Here is a 26,396-nt window from a genome sequence, read left to right as displayed (position 1 = left end):
TGCAGAAACCAAAAAGAGTCCTGTGTGACTTTCATAAAAATCTGGATATTTAACCCAACCCATATTTTATTTTTAAAAATGGCTATGATTGCCAGACAGATTGTGAATTAAACTTGTACTCAAAATAGTAAAAAAGATTATTTTCCTTAAATATATGCTTCTTAAATGTTTTATGATCTTTTAGTGTGACATTTTCTTTTAGTTTTCACTCCTTCTTTATTCTTTACTGGATTCATTTTATTGTCTTTGTTGTGAAAAGTTGAAAATGTAAGGGCGCTTTGAAGGATATCTGTGTGCTGAAGCAGCTGAACACAGTAGAGCAGTATTTCCAACTCCCTCTCCAGAACCGCTAGATGGCGCCAAAAGACTCCAGAAGGAACATCAGTCAGGTGATCAGTAGAAAGGAATCAGTACCTGCTGTGGCAACTGTGGTGGAGTCAGACAGAATCTTGCTATGATGGGAGGAGGTGTTTCTCAAACATGACAATTCTGTTTAAAAGGAGCAGCTCTACTGTGTGGGCATTAATATGAACCTTGTGATGTGTTGCTGTTTGGTTGTATTTAAAGTAGCTAGTTTGTCTAATTAACTTCCAAAAATTCCCTAAATTGCTAAATTAGCCAGATGTTCACAGCTGTTATGTATAGGCTTGTGTATCAACTACTTTCCCCCAATATTTTTCTTTCCAGTTGATTTTGAATACCATAATAAACAGAATCATAATAACTTGGCCCTTTTCAAAAACAGAGTTGTGTTTCAGGTTTTGCTGTGCTGTTAAACATACTTCTTTAATCAAGCACTAGCCTTGTGGTTTTCATTGTGGTTACACTGAGAAACCAGCAGTCAATTATAATTACAGTAAAACTGAAATCTCAACTTTAACCCAAAAACAGTATTTAATCCAATGCCAAACAGATTGTGAATTAAACTTTAACCCAAAATAGTGAAAATGGTTATTTTCCTTAAATATATGCTTGTTAATTGTTTTAATAAATCATACAGATTGGTTTCCTAGTTTTTTCTCTTTAAGTACTACCGTTTTTAGTTCTCCATTAATCTTTACTGGATTCATTTTATTTTGTCTGCTTTTTGGAAAGTTGAAAATGTAAGGGTGATTTCTGCTGTTTGGATATCTGTGTCGAAGCAGCTGAACACAGCAGTTAATAGCAGTGTTTTCAACTGCAACTCTCTCAAAAAGCACCAGATGGTGCCAAAATTGACAAAATTTAATTTACGCTGAACAGTTGTTCCACAGTTGTGCAGTTCCTGACAGTTTTGTTAATGTAGATGCTGTAAAAACTAAGAAAGATACTGGATTTCCAGATAGTAGACACCTGTATACTGTTAGCCAGGGGTGTTGTTCAGAACATTAACTGTTTCAATGCTATATAGTTTTAACCACTGCCTATATCAATCATACAGATCTTTCCACATCCGTTTCACTTGATGCTGCCCCATTAACATGATTTCCCACGAAAATACTTTGTTTTCTATGTATGCTAGGTATTAGAAGGCAAGATGTACTCTGTGCCACGAGGGCAAGTTAAGATTGCAGTAATCTGCTTTTATATGCTTTTATCTCCACCTGCTGGAAAAGACTATATAAGTTTCGGCACAACACATTTGTAGGTTGTTGATTTGTCTGGACCAAAATTATCTTAACCTCAAATCCCAATTTTACTCCAAACATTTCACTTGATTCAAACCTTAAAATCAGAGAACAAAGGTTACTATGCCTACCTGGCAGTGTGTCATGTTTTTCCAGTCTTGAAGTTATGGATGGATAAGTACTATAAATAGCTGGCACTGGAGCCATCATTCAAATGAATTCTCTCTATGGTTAATGACTGCTCTGTGTTTTAAAATGTCGCTGTGATGTGTTTGTCTCTTCCAGGGTGAGACTGGCTTTCCAGGGTTGCAAGGTCCAATGGGATTCCCTGGAATGCAAGGCCCTGAGGGGCCACATGGACCAATGGGCCCCAGCGTAAGAGAGACACGTTTTTATTTTGACACCCATTCAGAGAACTTCTACTTGATAAAGTGGCGGAGCACTGCTAGCCTTATAGAAACTGCTTATAGAACTACCAATGGTATGATACAAATGCGGCACAGTGGTGCTGAAACAATAGCACACCAGTACCTGCATATAATACCATTGGACTGCAATGGATTACCAGGGTGTGTATTCGTTTCTACAATTGGTCAATAAAAATATAAAAGCGTTACAGATGTGGTGCTACTTGCTACCAATTGTCACTCTTGATTAAACCAAAAGTAAAATTAAGAAAAAGAAGTTGGTGTAAAAACTAATAAGAATGCTAACCCTCTTGGCTAGACCTTGAGTTATATTGTAAACCCCCACCATAATATGTTCCTATTAGAAGCATATCTCTCTCACAGATTTACTTCAGGGACTTTGCGATTGATTACAGCGTGTGCAGGCATTTCAGTGTTAGTTCAGTGGAGCTCTGTAAAAACACCTTCTTTAGAATTTAAACCTAATTTTTATGTAAAACTGAATGGTGTATTTTTCCTGAATAGAATACATGGAATTCAAATCCTTTTGTACCAACAGGGTGACATTGGAGCCCCGGGACTCTCTGGGATGAAAGGAATCAGAGTAAGTCAGCAAAGTCACGTCTGTCGAGATTTAATCACAAATAGATGGCTGTGATTAACTGATTAAATAAATTGGTTGATTATAGTGGTGATTTGAAAGACTGGACAGATGCCGACTTTCACTTGTTTAATATTGTCTATGTGTTATTATTGTACAGTATCATGTTTAGTGTCTTATTTGTGCTATACTTTATAATGCAAATCTGATATATCAGCACCTATGTCAGTGCCTGAGTTCACATACATTTTCTTTAATTTCTTTATTACAGGGCCCTGCAGGAATACCTGGATTTCCAGGAACCCCGGGCATACCAGTAAGTCAGAATATACATCATTGTTAAAGTATTTGTAAGGGAAATACATTTATACAGCATAGTCTATCGTTTGTTTTCTTTTGCCTGACAGGGTATCCCAGGTCAAGATGGTCCTCCGGGTTCACCAGGAATCCCAGGATGCAACGGTACAAAGGTACCCTCTCCCATTGTACTATCCCAGAACGTTTGAGTTGAAAATTTACCTCAGTGAAATGTTTTGCCACTCTGTGTTCCTGTGTTTTTGTGCTGCTCGGAATACCTTATTCATTTGAATTGTTTTCATTTCGTAGGGTGACAGGGGCTTCGATGGCAAACCCGGAATGCCAGGATTATCAGGCAGTCCAGTACGTAGTCCTTTCAGTGTCATTTATGAAGTACCACAAGTGCATTACTGTTAATCCTTTGTGTAGTTTTCTATTAAAATATAAAACGTGGGCACATTGGTATGTTGGGGTTCTTTAACAACAGTCAGAACAGAGGGGTAGATGTACTAAAGTGTTGCTGCTGACGCAAACCAGTCGCAAACAAGTCGAAGTCTAGGGTGAAATGTACTAAATATGCTGTTAGTGACTTTTTAGGGAATGCATTGCAGGAGCAGATTTTCTTTGCAGTTCAGTCTTAGTTGAATATGTAATTATGCATAAATTCACAAAAAGGGGTTGGAGACAGTGTAAAGGATGGTTCTCAAATAATAAAATTGAGATGTACTAAAGCTGCCGGCAATTGCGACACTTACAATTGCATCAATTTGTTAAGAACTTTTGAAAGCATGTTTTAAACAGTCACAATTGTTGCTGGCATTTCCCAGTCCACTTTTTCTTGTCCATTGCCAGTTGTGCTCAATGCATTTTTGAGGCGAACACCCAGGTACCTAATTTTCACTAAAAGCAGGGTGTTCTTACATGCCTTGAAAACAAATTTCTATGACATTTTTGGTTTCCCCAACGTGAGTGATAGACTGCACACATGTGCTGCTAACCCCTCCAGCTCATTCTGAGCATCTGCACAGGACTGTGATCTGTTTTGTGTTAATTGTTGAGGCTACTAAGTAATAATAATTTAAAATAAATGCTAAAATAATTTTGTTTCAATTTTAAATAATCTTTTATTTGCATTATACACCAATGTGTACAATGCAGCAGCATGATTTATTTTGTGTTACCGGTAGCCTACATACTAAAGTAAAAAGAAAGTGTGCTAGGTATTCATTTGATTTTACTACTGTACTATATAGGCCTACTGTAGATATTTCTATTTTTACATATATTGTGTGTAGCCTACCCAAAACACATTAGTGCTGTTTCAGCGCAATGATTTACGTTTAAAATGCATTGAGCACTATAAATGTATGTATGTGCGATCTTATTGTATTGTTTTTTAACCAGGCACCTCCTTGTGTCTGACAGATATGTCCGGTTTAGTGAGAGGCTACTGTGTGATTATCAAAAAAAAAAAAAAAAATTAAATTAATTTAGTTGTTGCCAATTATTTTTGTTATTTGCTCCCACTTTGAAATGCCCAATTATTATTTAGGCTCAAAGCTCACCACTACCACCCCTGTGCTGACTCAGGAGCGGCAAAGATGAACACATGCTGTCCTCCGAAACGCGTGCCGTCAGCTGCCCGCTTCTTTACACACTGCGAATTTACCATGCAGCCACCCAGGAGCTACAGCGTTGGAGGACAACGCAGCTCCCGGGCAGCTAACAGGCAAGCCCGCAGGCGTCCAGCCAGACTACAGGGGTCACTGGTGCACGGTGAGCCGAGGACACCCTGGCCGACCTAGACCCTCCCCCCTGGCGATGCTCAGCCAATTGAGCGCCGCCTCCTGGGAACTTCTGTCCACGGTCCAGCTGGCGACGTCCAGGCTATAGGGTGCATCCTGCACTCACCCAGAGCGCCTTTACTGGATGCGCTACTCGGGAGCCCCATCAAAATCTTTTTGACAGCAACACTTTTATTTGGGGGTGAAAGTGGGGACCCCACTAGAATCTGATGGGATTAAACTGCCTTTCATTGTGCTATATATAGCAGTATTAAAATGCATTGTACAGATGACCTTTACATTTAAAAAAAAAACAATGTCATGTTGATTCTTCCACCCTTGCTTGGATAGATGTTATCCTTCAGGCAACTCCCGCTATTATTCAAAACAATGTCGCACATGTCTTGCAATGCTAGAGATCTCGCTAAGATGACTCAACAAATATTTAAATTAGTATATCGCGGCTCTTTCCGTTAACATATTTCTCTTAGCACATACAACAAAATGTACACTATGCGAATTGTCGCAACGAAAATGCAGACTGCGGTATGTTTGCGATGCGACTGGCCCATCTAAGTACCTCTACCCCTGAATATTTCTGAGAGGAGAATGTTTATTTCATGCCTTCAGGCATCAGTAGTGAAATACACTATGAAAGATTCTCAATGCCTTTTACTCCAAAATTGCATGATAACTATGCTGTGATTTATCAGTAAATGCATAAAGCCGCAATTTCATGGTAAGCAGCATATAGTGGTGGCACCTGTAGGTAGGTGACCTGTACTTGGAATCAAGTGCTGAGTCAAAGGCAAACTTTTAGTGAGGCATAATACAATTGGGAGTGTATATAACTTGCATGAAACAAAGGATATTACACACAAAAAGGATGCTATTAATATAATTTTAATTTTCCTTTAGGGTACCCCTGGGCTAGGAGGACAGAAGGTAAAAAACATTCCCTCTATCACTGTTGGTGGAAAGGTTTATTTATATATTTTTAAAAGGATTTTGGCATTAATGCAGAACAGTTCAATGCAAAATTGAGATTGCATTGAAATCTGTTTCAACTCAGAACAAGGACAAACATGTAAAACACAGTACTCAGTGAAAGGCAGTGCTCTTCCTGAAACTGTACAATGTGTGATGTTTCCTTCATTTGTGGTTGAAGACACATAAACCACAGGTATGGAGAAAAGAGCTCTAGCAGGTGTTGTGTGTATGAAAAGAAAGATTTGTGTAGTTCAACATGTATGAATTTGGTAACTTGAGAATGTGGCTGAATTTGGTATAACATTATGATTTTAAGATCTTGTATCACATTTGGCTCCAATGTGAGGGGTGACCTTGAAATTGATATTTTTGTATAATTGTAAAGCTTATTTCAAGGGATTTTCAACAGAAAGTGACCAATTCTAGAGACCTCCCTTGAACTGGAGTACAGCCAGCCAGTAATATGTAGTCCAGTAACATGTTAGTCTTCAAGCTGATTAAACCCGGGGTCATGGTATGTTGTTTCCATACTGAAATTTTGTCAGATTTACTGTAGCACACAGTAATTATAGAACGATAGCATAATAAGAGAGCTGTTGCCTGTTCTGTACGATTTCTGTGCTCTCAGAACACTGTGCCAGGGGACATTGTGAATCTCTTATAATCCCGACAGGGGGAGCCCGGTGAAATAGACGGCATTTTTCAACACAAAGGTGAAAAAGGAAATCCAGGCTACCCAGGTAATCAGGTAAGTAACATTCTATTTTTTTTGTATCAATAGCATTGCTGTTATTTTTTAAATATGATATGCTCTGCACTTTTTAAATTTTGAATCTAATGATTTTTTAAATGTATGTCTGGGGGGTAAAAATCTAAATCCATAAATACATTACATGGGAACTGAATACTCTTTTTTCAATTAATTCATTTATTTTGTTAACAGGGTCCACCCGGACCACCAGGACGTATGGGTCCAATTGGCCCACCTGGACTGCAAGGACCCAAGGTAAGAAACTGAAATCTCATTCATTGAATATATATATATATATATATATAAATATATATATATATATATAAAAAAAAAAAAAACAACATGTAAAGCTGGTACATTCATATGGATATATATATATATATATATATATATATATATATATATATATATATATATATATATATATATATATATATATAGATAGATATATATATATACAGTTTATAGCTCAATTGAAGGTTGTTTGACAAAAGACACTGTCCCCCTAAATCTGGATACGTTGCAAACAATCTTCTGTATGATGTAATGTCACAATGCCCCTGCAATACATCCAGCCCTTGGAAATAAAGTATTGAAGTAAACTGTGCAGCATTGTTTAGAACAGAACACTGAAGTTTAAATTGTGACCACCAAAGAAATTATACTTAAACCAAATTCCAACCCTGACCAAGGGTCATTTTACGAAGTTCCTAATCCTGCAAAAGTTTTAGAAAAACCATTCAGGTGTTAGCTAAGCCTACTTAAAATTGCAACATAGATGTCAATATTACACTGCAATAATTTGAAAATGATCACATTTGTTGCACAATGTTTTAATGAAGCACAAAAATGTTCTTCCACAATAACTGTTCAAATAATATAGTATTAGGCAAAATGGGGAAAATGCTTGTTGTGAAATACTATTGCACATAAACAAGATTCATAACAGTTTGGATTCTACACAATACAAATGGCAATCATGTTTTGTTTTTTTTAAGTCCAAAATGGTGTTTGCCACCTCAAAAGCGGCAACTGGTATTGACGTTGTTCCTTGCATTCAGCATTAGTATTGTATTCAAATGAAGGTATAATTGAAAAGTTATCTACATCACCTACATCTTCACATAGAGTATCTTGTTGTGTAAGAGCTTGGGTTGGAAAGAAATATATTTTCTGTTTAGCTCCACAAGTCGTGGGAGTGTTGTCAGGGAAATTTAGTAGGACACATGAAGCCCAAAAGCAGGGTACATCTCAACTGAAAGTAATGAGAAAATATCAATACAGTTTGGAATTCCGTGCTTGACCCTGCATTTAAAAATGTACCCACAGTGTGTTGAGTGCGAGGAAGTTCTTTGGCTGACGATTTTGGCAAGTTAGAAGGGGTGCTCCGTCAATAAAAATAATGATAATGACTTAGTTTTTTTTCTGCAGGGCTCTGATGGTTTACCTGGCCTCAAAGGTGAGAAGGTAAGGTTTGAGGTCCCAATCACTACATACATACTCTATGAGCTTGCATGATGGTAATAAAATTTATTGGAGCATATTCTTAATTCATATAATGATTAATCATCGTAATTTTTTTTTTTAGGGTGACAAATTGACTTTCCAAGGCCAAAAGGGAGAGAAAGTGAGTATAAGGTTCACAAAAGAAAAATGATGTACAATATATAAGCCCACCTTAAAATCATAGAAGACAGGATTGAAGTGTATATTTATACTGGCACCTGGTTTCCTGTGTAAAATCCAATACTTTCCAAACCCATAATATCTAAATCTATAATGTTCCAGAGCACCAGTGAATCAGCTGCAGGAGCTGGGACGATCACCTTAGATGATCTTAGATGGGCCCAGCGCTTGTTGCAAACACTACAGCCTTTTTGATAACTCCTTTAAGAACAAGAAAAAAACATACTTTGACAACATTCCTGATTCCTGAAGTGTCTTTTGATCTCATCTTATGAAAGCTGCCTGTCCTCTCAGAAACTACTTCCTGTCCACAGCAAAAAAGGATACGTTGTTATATTTACAATATGCACGGTATATATTATATATAGAGCTTCTGAGTTTCGGTTTTAAATAAAGCAGTGTACAGCCATGAAACATACTACAAAAAAACAAAAACAAACTACCTTTCCCAGTGCAGCTGAGCACTGTCCCTCCTTCTTGACTTATATCTACCATTGATTCAATCTAATTACTGTGCTTGCATGATTGAAACAAGATTACAATTAGAAATGGAGCTACAGTACAGTTACAGGGAAGATTTTAAACAAAATTGCATATTGTGGCAGAAAAAAAACCCAAGCATTTTGGAAAACAACCAAAAACAATAATTTTATACAGCATATAAAAAGCGAACGCAAAAAATAAGCACCAAAAATGAAATTAATAAAAACAGAAAAAACAGAAGCTCTAATTACAGTATATATAAATTTTGAATGTCCATTATTTTAAACCTTGTAAAAGATTGTGATTCATGGTTTAGATTATGCAAGTTTATAATGGACTCCAAACCATCTGTTGCCCTATATATAATACCAAACCTGTTTCACAGGGCGAACCAGGCCCAAGAGGCTCTCCTGGTATATCCTCAGAGGTTTCCGGGCCTACACAAGTAACTGTTATACCAGGAAGCAAGGTAATGACTTTGTGTGATAAGCTACTAACGTGGTTACCTCATTTGGAGTTTGCATGCACCCTAATGGTTCATTTAATTGTTGCACTTGGTTTTGTTTCAGTCTGTGGGTAAGGGCCAGGCTCAGGGAGAGGGGAAGGCTGTAATTGAGACACCCATTCACGGAGAAAGAGAGGCTCACCGCGGATTGTTATTGTTCCTCTGGATTTTGTTTAGTTCAATAAATTATTTATTATTGGCTACTGAGGAAGCATATCACTGGCAGGAGGTGAAGTGAAATCGGATGAACGTACCTTTGGATCTTGGGATGTACTCTATATGCAGGCTGCTTGATTGTATGTAAATATATCTGGAGAACCACTTGTTTAAATGTGGTAAGGATTTCCTGTAAAGCAGACATTTTTTAATATATTATGGGGGTATGTCCATTTGTCACAATTTACAGCCTTAGCGGGAAATGAATGTCATGCTTTTTTTTTCAGGGTGACCGGGGTGAGGTCGGTCCCAAAGGTGAACCAGTAAGTTTTTTTTTTTTTTTTTTGTGAAATTGAGCATTAAAATGCATGTAAAAAAATTAACTTTGTGGTTTGACGTATATTGCTTATTTCATAACTGAATGAATTATATTCAGCAATAATCATTTAGATTTTTTGTTGATGATTTAAATTATTTTTTATATTCATGAAACTTTTTTAGACTGTTAAATAAACCAACAGCTAACTATAAAAGTTTCATGAATACAAAGCATTATTTATTTAAATAATATCTAGTAAGAAGAACTACAAGATTTTCCTAATATACTGTCTGTAATGTGCTTCATATCCTGTAGTATGTATAACTGACTCGTTCAGATCACATATGTGTTCTGCAGTATATAATTGAACGCTTTTTTTTCGTAGGGTATTTGCCTTGGAGGCGTGAAGGGTGAACCTGGAAAACCTGGCCCTAGAGTGAGTGACTCATTTTATTTAGCAGATTTCTTTATTAAAAGTGACTGACTCCACATAAATAAGAGAGATCTTTAAGCCATTAAGTAGTTTGATGTTTCCATATTTTACCCCTGTCCCATCTACAGTTCAAAATGAACCTCTGCTGACACATTCGGCTTGGTTCTCAGAACTCTTTATAATTCGTCATTCACACTTTCTTTTGCAGAAAGGACCACCAGTCCAATAAAGATACTAAAACAAACAAACAAAAAACAGTACTTAATAAAACATTCCTTAAAACCGTCCCTAACGTTTTGGGAATAGGATCACTATGTCCCGTATCCACAACATGTGCAATAACATTTTATACAAAACCAAGCATAGTTTGCTCAATATAGACAAATCTAATGACGCAGATCCAGCAGACACAATATTGGCACAGTAATGTCTGTGCCATCACAAATTATATGTCTCAAATCGTCTTATCAAGCAAGAAAAAAACACATTATGAGCAGGCCCTTAAGCCCATGTCAGCAGCAGAAATGTGGTTCACATGGAAGGTGGCCGCCCCCCCCCCCACACACACACACATAAATGTGGTTAAAGTATTCAAGTGATGGGATCACTCATATGATTGACAGAAGGTGGCCACATGTGCCTGATGCACCAAAAAGCTCCTTGTATTGTGATTCGCTACACAAACACGCTAGGCACCCAGTCATAGACCAGACCAGAACTTTGATAATCCAATGCACAACAGACGAAATTCTCAACCTTATTTACTCCAAATTGTCATTAACATGTGTTTTTCTTACAAGAGTGAACTGATTTGTTTTCTTTGTAAAAGAAAAGGTGTGTTTGTGTGTGTGTGTGTGTGTGTGTGTGTGTGTGTGTGTGTGTGTGTGTGTGTGTGTGTGTGTGTGTGGGTGGGGGGTGGGGGGTGGACTTGCTTGAATATTAATCTAGGCTTTTGCAATTTTCAGGGTAAACCAGGGAAAGATGGAGAGCATGGAGTACCAGGAAGCACTGTATGTAAATGTTTCTGCTTTAGTTGATGTATCTGACCCTTTGTAATCAAACTTTCCAGTTCTGTGGGAAGAAGAAATAGGATTTAGGCTTTAACAGAACATATAAAACAGGTGTCCCACAAACAACAGAGACGATTTCAGCCTCAATACATCTAAAATAAAAAAAAAAAAAAAAAAAAAAAAGCTTCTGTTTCCAAAAGAACTGTGAAAAAACCCCTCATAACCTTTAAAAAAAAAAAAAAAAACACTAAACACTAAGCCCCATAGTGTACAATATATTGATATTTATAACCGATTCTAGCCATTCTAGCAGAATTTAAGGTTCTGGTGTAACCAGGCAAGTTCAGCTGCAGTCCAGCATCAACACAATTTAACAGCTGAAACACAAGGGGGCATGTTTCTGTGCTTTGCATCTTACTGACACACATACTGACTCAAATACAATACAGTAGTACCCTGTTTTTGTCTTTTGAAGGTTTATTATGAACATTCCCTTAGGTCTAACAGTTTCCCAATCCTCCCATTATCCTACGTAGAGGATGGATCAGTGCTGTACTCCATCCTGCAATATTGAGCCCAGGTACTGTACTGTAGTTCAAGTGGCTCGGATGAGAAGGACAGTCTTAATCAGGCTGTGGGAATGACGGGAGTGACAACAGATTTACTAATATCGGTACCCAGATGCAGTGTTTTGAGTCCAGCACTGGTTTTAGTTTATTTCACTCAACCTAGAAGTAATTATGGTAAAAGATCAGTTTTTTGTTTAACAGGGAACTCCAGGTGCTCCAGGTATCCCAGGCTTAACAGGACAGGACGGTGAGAAGGTAAGCATACAGATGCTTTTACAGTTTGGAATTGAAGTGTTTTTTGCAGGTAAAACTGTTGTTTGCAATATTCTGAATAGCTGCACATCTTCTTAAGGTAATCCATGGTAAAAAATCTGTTTGCTTCATGCATACGGTATATTTTCCAAATCTTGCCTTTAAAATGGCAGACTTCTTACTTTTTATCAGCGTTGCATAAATACAACATATTTACTTCAAACATATGATTTGTTTCAATGTTTCATTATTATTATGATTTATTATTATTTATGAATTGGAATCTGTGTATATTATGCTTATCTTTATCAAACACCATATTCGTGAAGCATTAGCAATGGTGATTAATCCAAAAGACTTATTTGCTGGAACACTGTATTCCTTATGATTGACCGAATCGCTATTGCTACTCATTCACATTGATTCCTGTTTCTTTGAGCATAGGGGGAGAAAGGTGAAACTGGGCTTCAAGGTCCTCCGGGAACTGTAAGTACATTTCACAATAGCTTTATTACAGTAGTTATTACACTGGTTATTCCTTATATTATACAACACTCAAGGTTATTCCAGCAACAGCACAGATTCATCCCAAACAATATACATCTTAACTCAACCATGCAGTTATACTGCTAACTGTGATTATAGCCATGCAGTAACACTACATGCATAGCCCTGGATGAAACCAGCAGCACAACTGAATTGGACAGCTGTACCTTGGCTCTGTTTGTAGCACGCTATTTGTGTAACTAAAGTTCCATACCAGCCACCTATCTAAAACCGCAGATAGAAGACCAGTAAACTTCCATCTGCAACCAGGCACTGCTACTTCATTATTCTATATCTACAGAAATACAAGTTTTAGCATCAATGGGGCTATTTAAGACCCCCCACCAGCTCATGAGTAGGATAATTCTCACTGGCATCACAGTAAGGATGCCACTAAAAGACACACACATCACTGGCGTTGTCTTTTATTTGACTTCATTAAATAACTGCATGCTAAATTATTGGAAGCATGTACAGCAGGATATAGCTTTTGTAATGCCCTATTACCAGTAAGAATATAATTCTGTGTAGTACAGTATAAAAGCTTGTTTATACGTCAGTCTTGTGACCTCCTGGGAGCCATTGTGAGACGCAACCTGGAACAGTTCAGAAAAAGTACTGTGGTGACCAGTCAGCCTTGGGTGGACTAGAGACTATAAATCGCCATAAGAGACTTGAGTGATAAATGAGGCTGAAGCACGATCCAGCCTTTATGGTTCTAAAATTCGTATCACTATATTATGTAGAATTTCCTAACTACTTAGCAGGCTGTTGTAAAGTAGAATATCTCATATATGCAACAGATGAAAGAAGTTCAGATTATTTTATAATGGGATTCTTGACCATGCATTGTTTATACTTTACATATGCATTTGCAAAGATATGTTGTTCTCTATATTGAAGATATGGCCATGGCATGGACATTTGTTTGGCTAAACAATTAAAGGCTATACCTTGGAAACAACTTGTATAGTAGGATTTTGATTAACCTGTGCATGGGCATTTGTTACTATATGTGAGTACTGTGGATACTTTACAGATATATCCCTAGCTTTAATATACTATACTTGAGTTTTTTTTTGTTTTTTGATTTAATTGGGGGCCACTTCTTGGAATGCTGATTAGCTGAAATACAATATTACATGTATCTGATTTGAGGATTAGCCAATAGGCAGACACAGGGTTGAGTACGGACTGTGTTTCTGTTTCATGTAAAGATATACAGTACCATTTACCTGGATTGAGCGACCCGCTGAACAGTAACTGAAAAAAAAATCTATCAACTTTGCGAAATACAGTAATACAGCACTGAATTAATTTGAGAATCTACCTTGGATTGAATATGTGTGTATTATTTTATCCAGGTGGTCACAAGCACTGGTGAAGTTATTGCATATGGGGAAAAGGGTGAATCTGGACCACCAGGTTTTACAGGGCCAGAGGGGAAAAAAGGAGAGCGAGGTATGTTGGATTTTATTACAGCTGTATTATACTCAAATGCCAAATTGTAGAATCAATTGCATTTGATTAACAGTTTTAAATTGCTTTTATATTTGAGGCACACAGAACAATAACAGAATATCCCACACATTCTGTGACTCTTAAGGTAGATCTACACTGGAAGCAAGCAACGTGAACGATGCTAGCAAATTTTGTATCTACATCAAAAGCAAATATTTTAGCAGAAATTGTTATGTGACCCAGTCCTTATCCCTCACGCTGTTCTCCCACCCAACACCACACAAGACAGAGACGGCCCATTCTTAACACCACTCACACAGCACATAGACTACAGAACAAGCAAGTGAAGCCAATACACACCAAAGAGAGAGAGCGAAGTCGCCACGCACCCAGGAGAGAGAGTGGTCCCACTGACGGGGAAAGAGGTAAACCACACACAATCGCGTTTGCAGTAATACAACACAATACACCCCAGGTGCCCATAAAACAATACACAAACAACCATTTTCTATTCCTGTGGAGTCGCTTGCTTCACAAAGACAGCAACTTGTGTCGCTCGCAGTCGGTGTAGACACACCCCTAGATTCCAGTCACTTCTAAGTTATTCGCTTGCATCGCTCGCTTCCAGTGTAGATCCACCTTTAGCCTGTCATGGAGTTTCAAGACACAAAACCTATATATATATATTAGTCAATGACTTCTCAACTGCAAAAACCAACAGGAGCAAAACCTACCATATGTTGCAATGTTATAGAGACAAGACATTTCTGAGCTACATACTGTACTAAACACAAAATAAGCCTCTTTTGATGTGCATGAAAAGGGCTGATACTCCTTTTACCGATTTTATTTTTATAGATTTCAAAAATTAGAGAACTACTTATCACATCATGTAACTAAAAAACTGCATATTTATCGTGGTTGTTGTGGTTTTTATTTTGTTATTTGATCTCTATAAGGATAGTGATATCATGCTCAAAATGTAATCATAAGGACACAGAATGGATGCATGTTTTTAAAGGTTCTTAAGAAACAGACAAGAGTGTTGAACATGAGCACCTGTGAACATATTCAGTCATAGCAGGGTTACTGAGATGTGTCGCCTTAGCTATAGTAAACAAAACAAAGAGTGTATCTGAAGTGACTGAGGATTTGTAATGGTGGCTAGATGACTTCTTACATAATTAGATTTTTTTGTTAAAAGCACACTGTTCCCAGCTCAATTGATCTCATTAAAAGTGGGGTAAGCATGAAATTATTAACACTGATATAACTCCTTTCCATTCTATATAATAGTAATATTATATATTGTAAGTGCTATTATTTAACTTTACTTAATGTTAGAATGGTGCCAGTGTGTTTAGACCACCTCATCAGTATTCAACGAAACGGTGCACAAATTAGCCTCACAGTTAGACTGTTTGACTAGCAATCTGAGCTGTTGATAACCCCCTGTGATGTTAGTAACACCACTGGGTGGCTTAACACTGCCACTGGGTAGCACTGTAACACATTTATATGTCAACAAAGCTGTTAAAGGAAAAGAATATAGGTGTTTAGAACATGTGAATTGGGTGTTAATTAGAAACCAACCTTAATGGTGCTGTCATTTAGATCAACTGAAAAGGATCCCCTATTTTTTACCTAATTGTGTCTTATAAAAAATATTAATATATTTTTTCCAGGTTTTCCTGGTGTGCAAGGACCCCCTGGACCCCCAGGTAATTTATATACATTTGTGGCAAAGTGGTTTGTAGTGCACAGGTGCAGTGGTGATGCGGTGCTCAGGAATGATGACACAAGACAGTTCACAGTGAAAAAACTGTTTATTTGCTGGCAAATAATAACACCTGGCTCTACACAACCATGTATATCTCTCAGGCAAACCACAGGGTTCAGTCCCTAAATAATAATACACTAAACAAGACCCACACAAACACAACACGGTCACCAGTCCAGAGTGAGTGCTCTTAGTGAAAGTGGTGATTTACAGGTTTATTCGTGCACAATGGTGAAGTGTAGTTCCGGGTTTAATTGCTAGTAGTTTAGCTACAGCTCCTGGAGGTTAGTCTTGTATAGTGACAAGCACAGACAGTTAGAAACCAACAAAACACTTAACACTCACGATACACTGCCTGTTTCCATTCTCGGTCATTCTCATAACCACATCAAAGAAACAGATTACATTGTCACATCCCCAATTATACCCTTTGTATACCCACGCCCCCCTGTGATAACTAGTTCAGTCACGTCTCCTCCAATCCATGACTGACAAATAGCATTCGATTTAGGGTGATGACTTAGGGCATTGTGACTCTGCCTGGCTTCCAACTGACCCTGGAATGAACTGCCAGACCAACCAGTACGAGGCACTCTGTTCCTGTTATACAGCGCTCTCACAGATCAGGAGGGAGATTGTTGACTAGGATTCATTCACACTCTGTCACAACATTCTATATGTATATATATACACACACATCTTAGGAAATTAGACAAATCTTGAAATAGTGAAGCCAGAACTGTTCAACTTTGCCTGGCACAAGATGACATCTGTTATATAATAAATCTATGCACAGTGCATTCACTTGTATCAAACTTTGTGTATTGCAGATGCACTAACTTGTATATATGTTAGACCTTTCTTATGGCTAGCATGTTACAGAGAGCAGTAGAAATATTATTTTCTTGACAATATTAGCCATATTTATGTAAGCTCTCAAATGATTAATTTCCCGTTCATTTAGATAACCCCTGCACAGTATTTGTGGCGCGCGGCGTGAGGTTAAGTAATTATTTGTGTAGTGAGTCAGAAATGTATTCGGCCAACAACCTGAAATTGATATGGTCTGCATTTAAACATATATTCAAAGTGGCAGTAAGCTCTGTAGTCCTGTGATAACAATGTTGTATCATTCAGGTCTAAGTCTCCCGGGACCCCCTGGTCCAGCTGGGTTCCCAGGGGAGTCTGGTCAGAAGGGAGACCAAGGAAATCCTGGATTGTCTCGGTCTGGAGAAAAGGGGCAAGATGGAGCACAAGGACCGCCCGGACCACCAGGCCCACCTGGATCCTTGGGTAAGCTAGGATAGATAAGACAGGCTGGTCCTTTATTAGACATGGGCATGATTAGTAAGTAAACTTTAGTCTTGTGTTGTCTTAAATGTAAAGGTTACTGTAGTAGATTGATGCATAGATGACATAAAGAGATGCACACCTCACTTCTGCCGAACCAAACCTGTGTACTGTTACACACACATCTTGGTCAAAGAGAAATATTACTCGTTAAAAGAGGAAGAAAAAAAAGATTATTTTATTCATTTCTTCATTTTAAATTCTTTAAAAAAAAAAACAGCAGACATGCAAGAATTTATAATGAAGAAATAAAGTCATTTTAAAAAAATGAGTGCTGGTGTTCTTCTTGTAACGTGTATCTAAAGAGCCACCTCCTGTATGTAACCTTAGCTGTATTAAACAGTGTTAAAGAGTAACTATGGACTGGAATATAATCCTTAATGGACTGGAGTCACAGCATTACAGTTACTAGTTTCCCCCAGTAAAGCATCATAATATTTATAAAACATTGCCCCTCACTTATAAGGCTATTTCCATGAGTTGCTTACTCCTTACAAACCGACCTGTGCTCTGAGATCTTCCAATAATGGTCTCTTGGTAATTCCAAGAACTCGTTTACAAGCCTATGGTGCGCTTTGGAACTTCACTTCAGAACTCACTTTCAGGTTCTGTTCAAAGGCTTATAGGAGTTTGAAATCAATTGAGCTCCACATTTATTAGGGCAGATGTATGAAGAGGTGTGACAGAGGTTACCTGTTAATAATCTAGAAGGAGAGATTTGTTGTAATCAACAACTCTGTGAAATGTATTGAATTCCAGTATGGAATGCTTCCAACCCCGTTGCTTAACAACAACTTTCTTATTGTTTTACTCATCTACCATCTAGATGAAGGATGTACGGATCCAGAATGCCCCCCTGGTCCACCTGGATTTCAAGGAGAGATGGGTCAAAAAGGCAAGTTATTATTTACAAAGAGTACACCATAGGGCAGGTTACTGACTATAAACCATCATACTGTAGCAATTCAAAGTATACTTTCATCTTTACCCTAGGCATAAACTTAGGCTACACATAGTGATTTCAAAAGGCATCACTGTTGATTCTAAATTACAGTATGAAAAATCAACCAATCACCATGAAGGAGTTGTCAAAATCCCAGTATATCTTTTCATGTGAACACTTTTAGCTTTTGTGATCTATGCTAAGTTAATACATCATGCATAGGGTGTCTGTTAGTATAAGACATGATTTAGCACAGTTTTAGCAGCAGGATGACATCCATTATACAATAAGAGAAACACTACACACAACATATCAACTTATGTTGCACAACAACTGGACAGTTCTCGTCCATTGTTTTCTGTGGAGGTCAGCCATTCTGTTATAACTTGATGACACTAATTAACACCTGTTCTACAACCACTGCTTACTGATGAAATGCTTCACAAGATGCCCGAGCCCTGCTTTCAAACAATGAACTTTGAGGACTAACATGATTTTTTCAGATAAACAAATTATATTGTAATTAAATTATAGTATAATAGTTTTAATGACTATTGCCATTGCTGTGGCGTGTTCCTTGATAATAATGAAACAACCTTGTTTAAATAATAATATTAATAATAATGCCCTCAACCTCTTTTATTGACTTGGGACGTCCATTATCACCTTGTAACATACCACAGCAATTCCATTAACCCTTAAAGAGTAAGTAGTGTGATTCTGAAAAATGTAACGTTAAACATCCCCACGTGTTGCTACAACTGTTTAAATAATGTACCTGTAGAAAACTCTTCAAAATGGTAGCTCTACTACACTGGGATTTGAGATTGGTCCTCTAAATCACTACAGGAAGAGCGATTAAGCAAACAAAAACATAACAACCAGCGATCTGGCTTTTCTGCTCCGTATCACGTCATGGATCGTTATTGCTGTGTTACCTGTTTGACAATGTGGGCAATAATCCTTACACTATCAGTGTATTGGAGCGGACATTTTGAAAAGAGCTTTGAAACAGACTTTAAAGTTATAAGTGTAAAAAGTCGTTAGGATGTCAACAATGAAAAATTACAGGTATGTTCTATAGTTGTATCAAATTGCGGGGACGTGTAATGCTATATTTTGGAACCCCGCTATTTACTCTTTAAGTAAATGGGAGAACTCCAAGATATAAATTAAGCAATTAAATAAGCCATTGTAATAATTTGTGTTAAAAAGCATGTTATTCCTAATTGCTATGCAATTCAACACCTAGACAATTCTAGTTTTATTAAGCATTCCTATAAGGAGAGCTTGTATGAGTTTTTAAACCCTTTGGCTCCACAGCTGCAACACCTACTACTGCTAATATCTCATAAACCATTAAAGATGTCAACTTCAAATGAGAATGTGCTACCAGGGATGCTTCATTTTTCTTTAAAAAAAAGAAAAAAAAGAAAAAAAAAAACTTTTCTAGTTTTTAAGGTCAATCTTGTAGGAAAAGAGTCAAGTAGACAAACACACTCTCCAAAACTGGACTTACTGTAGTTTTACATTAGAATCTATGATTTTACATTTTTTTAAAGTTACGTTATTGTTTTATTTTAAACAAATATACACATTCATATTTCCATATAAAATAACACCCTTGATGTTGTCTACCTTTTTTTTTAAGCAAACCCTGACGCAGCTCAATGTACACTTCAACTTTTGACCAATCTCATTATGTTACACACCTTCTCACTTACACAGGTGACAAAGGAGATACCTGCTTCCACTGTGAGTCGTTTGGTCCGCCTGGACTTCCTGGCCCACAAGGACCAGCAGGGCAGCAAGGTAAGGAGCAGAAGATTTTCTACAGCACCCTCTTGGTACTTTTTCAAGTTCTGGAACTTTCTATAATTTTACAGTTTATACATATCTTTTGAAACTCTAGCAGAAAAACACACTTCTGCTGTTTCAGAAAAATAAAATACAAATAAATAATTCCTTTAAAATGTAGAGTTCACCAATGACCTTGTAAGATAAGTCTAAAGCTCCACATACGTATAGCTAAAGTTATATTATTAAAACTAACACAGCTAATACATGTGGGGCTTGATGAAACACAGACAACTGAACAGATCTGTATAAGACGTTTTGCCCTGTATTTAGTCTGTTTCTGTTTAACCTTTGTATTTCACAGGCTATCCAGGGGCAACTGGTACTAAGGGTGAAAAAGGTTCTCAAGGAAGTCCTGGTCTTGAAGGTGCACCTGTGAGTAGATTCACTCCAAGCAGTGCTTAATCAAATCGAAAGTACGGTATTTATGTATTAGATTGCTTTCTTTACAACAGTGACTGCTTTTTACATAGGGTGTTCCTGGTACTTCTGGCTTGTATGGCTCCCCTGGTGCAAAAGGGGAGCCAGGAGATGTTATCTTTGGACCAAATCTAAAAGGAGACAAGGGTCAGGCGGGGATCCCTGGTCCTACTGGGACTCCAGGTTTTGATGGGGCACCAGGAAGGGATGGTCTACCTGGGGACTCAGGCCCAAAAGGCGAGCCAGTAAGAACAACCTTGTCTTATTTGGATGTACTACTGTATGCACTGGATAAATACAGTACAATAACACAGATTTAGAAATGTATACTTAACTTACTGATTTCCATTTTGATGTTTTGCATGCTGTTAACATGTTGTATTAGGCTTGTCCCGTGTTTTGTTACTCTGTCAGAAGAGTATAATTTGTCAAATGTTGGTACTTAGAATTTCAAATTTTGGTGGAAGACGTACCCAGACTATTTTGTTGGCTGTGGTACAGATATGTGTCCAGTCTATAGCACAAGTCCAATGCAGCATAAAAACACCATACAAATAAACTGGACCTTTACAGTAAATAGATTGCAGAGGATCTTTCAGTAACCCTATAGTAAGTCATCATTGACTTATTAGGCATTCGTTTAAGTATTGACAGAAAACGTCTAAATAAAACAGGCAAAACTTTGCATATCACTGCATATCTTAAAAACCTTCAGTTTAACATCAGCTTAGTTTGAAATTGGCATGGGACTTTGTGAAGCAGGAAGAAATATTAAATAAATAGAAATTTAACCATAAGGTTAAACAAGAAAGAGTGTAAGTGAGTGCTCATTTTGGAATTGCACTATTTTGATAGATATTGTTTACCATATAAAAGTTCAAATAATACGATTTTAATACATGTTATGATGCTCTCCAGATAGAATCGCCACCGCAATTAAACACATTTATTGAAGCCTCTCATGCAATTCACAGTCACTTTACTTGATTTAAAATTGATTCACTTGTTGTTTAGAGGTGAGTTAAAAAACCTGACTTGTCTTACAGTGTCCCAGAATTATGGGGCAAATTGGAAACACTACCCATGTGGTGTACTCAATTAATCTAAACAGTGGGGGGATCTAAATACCAGCTAACGTTTTGCAAAGCAAACATCTAATAGAGCATTTGAGTCTGTTCAATACACTACTGTTTTTTCCACTCAGGCCACCATTGGTTTCAAAGGGGATCGTGGTCCAACTGGAGACCCTGGCTTCCCTGGAACTCAAGGAGAAAGGGGTCCCCCAGGGCCCCCAGGGTTTGGTGCTCCTGGTTTACCTGGAGAGAAAGGAAACCAGGGAGTCCCAGGGCATTCGGGGTTGCCTGGCTCGCCCGGTAAGTTTAGAAATAATGTTAATGTAGATTTGTGAACAGCGCTCAATTGAAGGTGTTTGAAACCATTCCTGCTGACGTTTGTAAGAAGTTGTAGTTCTCATGCTTTAACTGTTAACGCACTCCAGATACATCTATATAAACACATATTTTTACAATGAAGAAGGTAAAAAAGAGATTAAAGAATCATTTGTTAAAGCTTGGCTCTTTTACTGTTGTCAAAACATAGGTTGGGTTATCAGTTTTAGAGGTTGTTCTCCAACAGGAGAAATAACACGATGACCGGTTCCTCAGTGATACACCGGGAAGAATAACTATTCAGCATAAAAATATCTGAAAAGACACTGTTAAAAATGCTTTACTGATGACTAAAGACAATGTTGACTGGCAACCATAGCTGCCATGCCTTGCTAATTTAGTGCAGAAACACAATGTTGTCGTAACTGAAATAAAGTTTGGCTGCTTTGTGATTTTGATTGGCACATTTTTCTTACATCTGAGGGGCAGGAACATTAGAATATATAAGTGATAAGGATATAAATGGTTTATGTCCTTTAATGTTGGATTAATCGCTGACAGCCTTGTTTTCCCAGGAATTAAGGGTGAACCTGGCAAAAGCATGATTGAAATTGGACCACAAGGCCCACCTGGAACCCCTGGAATACCAGGGCAGCCAGGCTCCCCAGGTGAGTGCTGAGGTCCTAATATTGAACTGAGAAGAAAACTAGGTGCACCTTTTCCACGTGTCTAATAGATCAGCATGCTGCAATCTCAAAGAATAGCTGGGAAGATGGGGAATACCGTTCAAGTCAATTCTAAAACTCAGGAATTTGAATCTTCTTGAGATATTTTGAAAACAAAGTGTGTGACTTGCACTGCCAAGGTTTACAAAAAGTTTAGAACATACTGCCGCTTAAATATTGTTGATCGATCAGTTGGTAGACTTTCATTCGGCTGAATCGCTTTTGTAGCTAAAGTACATTTTGTCACAAATGAATGATTTTTCTGAATGTGTTCAAAAGCAGATCGTCTGTCTTTCAGGTGATATGGGCCCTCAGGGAATCCCTGGCGTTCCTGGATTTCAAGGAGCAAAAGGGGACCAGGGTCAGCCAGGAGTGGGCTTTCCAGGGCCACCTGGAACCAAAGGTAGACATAAATAATAATTCAGTTCATACTAGTTATTGATCTGTTTCACTAAGGTAAGGGTGTGTTTTATTTATCGGTTTTCAGTGGTGTATTTCACAAAGCCTAGGAGACTTGCAATGGGAAACCTGCTCTAGAGTGTGAGCCTGTGAAAATCCTATTTCGTACTCAGCAATAAATTAGGGGCCATATTTTAACATTGTTTACTTGAGTCTTTATAATTAACTAGACTCAAACAAATACTTTTTATACTTCAAGTTATTTGACTCACTCTCAGGGTGTGCATTTAGAAAGTAAAAGGGGATCTGTAGATCTGTATGGAGAAAAATAATACACAGCAAGCACTTGATTAAATATTTTTGTGTAGCTGCACTCCCCTAATGTGGTACTTTTCTATCTTTAGGACACCCGGGGTTGCCAGGGCCAGTGGGGCAGCCTGGCGCCCCGGGGCTCGACGGGAAAGAAGGTGAATCGGGACGCCCTGGCCCACCTGGGCAGAAGGTAAACTCTTCAGATACGAAAATGTACCTTTTAAAGGCATGACATTTAGAGTTTTACATTCATCCAGAGAACAGCTTATCCAATTCTGACAAAACCTGGTTACAACCATGGAAACAGGCGTGGCTACATTGATATGTTGTAATACTGCATATGTATGTATAAGCCACACATGCCTGTGTGTATATCTGAACAAGGATTAAAAATTCCATTGTGCCGCTATGTAATGCCCTCAGTCATCTGTCTACAGCACACGCATGCACAAACATCTGATTGACTCTTCCTACTTACAGTATGCTCAGAGAATCCAGTAGCAAGGATCCTCCCTAACAGTTAAAAAAAATCAGTCCTTCACCAGATAAAGAATATATATTTCCCATCTGCTTTAGTTTCCTGTTGAGTTTAATTCCTGATTTTATGTTAAATTGAAGCCGGTGGTTGTTCTGTTTAGGGTGAATCTGGGATTGGTCTTCCCGGGCCCAAAGGATCTCCAGGCCCTCAAGGTGTTGATGGATTCCCGGGAGAGAAAGGAAACCCAGGGCTTCCTGGCATTCCTGGAGCTGAAGGTCACACCGGCCCGCCTGGGCCTCCAGGCTTAAAAGGTAAAGATGTACCGACACTGCAGACCCACCTGCCTGACTGCACAGTAGTGTTTCAGTCTGCAGAATAAGTTGGAAACAACTGCTACAGTAAGATCCGGTATTCAGGCTACAGTATTTTATTGTACTTTTAATGCCATGCCTTGTTTAATCTATTTAACAAACAACAGTGGATACTGTATGTAGTAATAACGCCCATATAATCAATTCAGAAATAATAGAAGAATTTTCACTGATAGTATAGTTTAGGGAATAACTTGGACCCAAAAAGCTTTTGTTGAAGTTCTATGTGGTGTGTGCTTCTTTTTGTTAAAATACATTTAGTTTTAGTTTTCACACTGGAATGTAGATGTAGCAGTTTTAAGTTTACCACATGTCTGTCTTGCCAGCTTAAATTATACTTTCTAAATGATACATTATTATTGCTTTGTGATAATGCTATACACAGTGGAAGTAACAATTATAATTGCTTCTGTTCTGTGCACTCTTAGCATTGGGTTAAAACAAATAAACTGTAATTAAAACATAATATGCTCAGTTCCTACTGTGATTCTTTTCTTCTGTCTCTTTATGCTGCGCTCTGTTGTTGGTGGAGTTCTTGTGGACAAAAGACAGAAACAAGCAACACCTCCACGATATTTGTGACTTTCAGACACATATACAGTATACTTACTGAAATCAAATTTTAAGTCTTATAATCTCTCTAAATATTTATTTATTTCAGGTAACCAGGGGCCTCCAGGTTTACAAGGTGTCAGGGGCCCCCCTGGTGAACCAGGAGCTGGTGAACCTGGCCCACCTGGGTCCCAGGGCCCACCAGGTCCACCCGGCCCTCTAGGTAGGTCAAATGTGTTTACCTTCCCACACGCACACACACACACACACACACACACACACACACACACACACACACACACACACACACACATATATATCAGAAAAATCTGATTAAGTTGTGTTTTACATGATGGATCCAGGAAACAAAGTACACAAATATACATGAACATCATTCATTCTCATATGCACATGAGAGAGGCAGTGCACATTAATTGTTCTGAACATCGTGCACAGTAGTACGTTGATGTCACCAACTGAATGCTGTAGGGATACATTTTCACTTAAAAATGACATCCATGAAGAAGGGTTGAAGAATAGGCGATTGCGGTGGACATCCTTTATATGTTATTTTATATGTCCGACTGCATGGTGTATTGTGAAGGTACTTCATTCCTGTGCAGTGATCTCATGAGTTTGCAAGTCTGCTACTCAAGATGTGTGAAGCAAGTATGAGATTTACTTTAGTATCAATTCAATGGCAATTCAGTATTTTCCATTACTAATAGTTATCCATATAGTACCTTTCATTTGAGAGCTTTTTACTATTTTCTTGTAGAAAGCAAACCAAACAAACTACTATGAGTGCTTATAACACAGTAACAAAGCTAATGCACTGGATATTACTGCTGTTTGGACCATGCAAGGACAACTTTTGTTTCTAGTTGTTATTTTGAAATTCAGAATTATTTTGGAAATGAATTGCATTTTTTTCTAATGTACTGATATATATATATATGGGATGCACCATTTTCGGTTTCGGAATCGGCCCGAGCAGGGTTTGGATTTGGCCGAATACTTAGGATTCGATGAACCGAATCCGAATCCTATATCCGCCCAGACGCACATCCATTTTAATACATCCCTTCATGTGTGCAGTTCTTCTTTAAATAAAAGACACAAATCTGGTATTGAACAGAACTGTTGTATTTAATAACAAGAACACGTTTGATGAACTCTGTCGCAGCTCTCAACTCCCTACATTACTGGTGGCGCATGCGCTAAACACGTCACGCAGCTGCTGAATGCAAACATACCCCTGTATGCAACAGCCCATTCACATCACACTTTTCATGGAGTTATGCAGTAAATTAAAAAATTTAAAGATAAAAAAAAAAATTAAAAAAATCAGTGCATAGAAATATATATTTTTTGTAACTTTAAAACTGTCAGATGTGCAAGATATTGTTGAACAAAATGCTTAAGTAAATTACATTTTACATTATTGTAATGTGCCAATACAAGTCGAACCATTTGGGAACTGCTGTGTTGTATTAAAATAATTTTGAAAGTATTTAGTAGCCTATTTGAAATCAGTTACAGACACGATGCATTTAAATCAACGTGGGTTTTATTTTGCAGGGAGATTCAGGTCACTCATCACGGTAATTTTTTCCTCATAGCTCTCAGATAGGGTTGGCAACAGGTTCCAAAATCTCAGGACAAGGCAGGTCAGGTTTTTTAACTCCCGTCTCTAAACTGCAATGTATTTGACATGTAAAGTGAATGTGAATTGCTTAAGCAGTTTAGTAGATGTATTTCATTGTTTAATCGTGGTGGCTATTCTATCCGGAGAGCCTCGTAACAACGATTAATCGTATTGCTTAATTTTTTTATATAGTAAATAATATCTATCAAAACAGTGCAACCACATTATTATATGTTTTTGATTCAACAGTTTCCTTCAGTTTTCTTGACAGTTTTTGTAGGTTCAGTATTTGGCCGAATCTTGTGAGATCAGCCAA

At 37.8% G+C, this 26,396-nt stretch overlaps 1 protein-coding gene across 1 annotated transcript in view; it reads left to right on the top strand.

Annotated features, from left to right (window-relative positions):
• The window catches only part of LOC121320810 (collagen alpha-1(IV) chain-like), a 70,587-nt gene that overhangs the window by 26,783 nt on the left and 17,408 nt on the right, over nucleotides 1-26,396 (top strand). The window contains exons 3-31 of the mRNA XM_041259462.1: nucleotides 1,893-1,982; nucleotides 2,574-2,618; nucleotides 2,887-2,931; nucleotides 3,023-3,085; nucleotides 3,222-3,275; nucleotides 5,615-5,641; nucleotides 6,360-6,434; nucleotides 6,630-6,692; nucleotides 7,869-7,904; nucleotides 8,026-8,064; nucleotides 8,992-9,075; nucleotides 9,555-9,590; nucleotides 9,972-10,022; nucleotides 10,985-11,029; nucleotides 11,800-11,853; nucleotides 12,295-12,336; nucleotides 13,761-13,857; nucleotides 15,543-15,578; nucleotides 16,775-16,930; nucleotides 17,814-17,882; nucleotides 19,659-19,742; nucleotides 20,092-20,162; nucleotides 20,261-20,452; nucleotides 21,412-21,580; nucleotides 22,171-22,263; nucleotides 22,619-22,723; nucleotides 23,124-23,221; nucleotides 23,670-23,820; nucleotides 24,542-24,655. Coding sequence (XP_041115396.1) covers nucleotides 1,893-1,982; nucleotides 2,574-2,618; nucleotides 2,887-2,931; nucleotides 3,023-3,085; nucleotides 3,222-3,275; nucleotides 5,615-5,641; nucleotides 6,360-6,434; nucleotides 6,630-6,692; nucleotides 7,869-7,904; nucleotides 8,026-8,064; nucleotides 8,992-9,075; nucleotides 9,555-9,590; nucleotides 9,972-10,022; nucleotides 10,985-11,029; nucleotides 11,800-11,853; nucleotides 12,295-12,336; nucleotides 13,761-13,857; nucleotides 15,543-15,578; nucleotides 16,775-16,930; nucleotides 17,814-17,882; nucleotides 19,659-19,742; nucleotides 20,092-20,162; nucleotides 20,261-20,452; nucleotides 21,412-21,580; nucleotides 22,171-22,263; nucleotides 22,619-22,723; nucleotides 23,124-23,221; nucleotides 23,670-23,820; nucleotides 24,542-24,655 — 2,284 coding nt within the window. The remainder of the gene's footprint in view (nucleotides 1-1,892; nucleotides 1,983-2,573; nucleotides 2,619-2,886; nucleotides 2,932-3,022; nucleotides 3,086-3,221; nucleotides 3,276-5,614; nucleotides 5,642-6,359; nucleotides 6,435-6,629; nucleotides 6,693-7,868; nucleotides 7,905-8,025; nucleotides 8,065-8,991; nucleotides 9,076-9,554; nucleotides 9,591-9,971; nucleotides 10,023-10,984; nucleotides 11,030-11,799; nucleotides 11,854-12,294; nucleotides 12,337-13,760; nucleotides 13,858-15,542; nucleotides 15,579-16,774; nucleotides 16,931-17,813; nucleotides 17,883-19,658; nucleotides 19,743-20,091; nucleotides 20,163-20,260; nucleotides 20,453-21,411; nucleotides 21,581-22,170; nucleotides 22,264-22,618; nucleotides 22,724-23,123; nucleotides 23,222-23,669; nucleotides 23,821-24,541; nucleotides 24,656-26,396) is intronic.

Source organism: Polyodon spathula, chromosome 9 (genome assembly GCF_017654505.1).
Source record: "Polyodon spathula isolate WHYD16114869_AA chromosome 9, ASM1765450v1, whole genome shotgun sequence".
In the NCBI taxonomy this organism is placed as follows: Eukaryota; Metazoa; Chordata; class Actinopteri; order Acipenseriformes; family Polyodontidae; genus Polyodon; species Polyodon spathula.
Note: the sequence above shows the minus strand (reverse complement) of the source record. Positions and strands in the feature narration are given on the sequence as shown.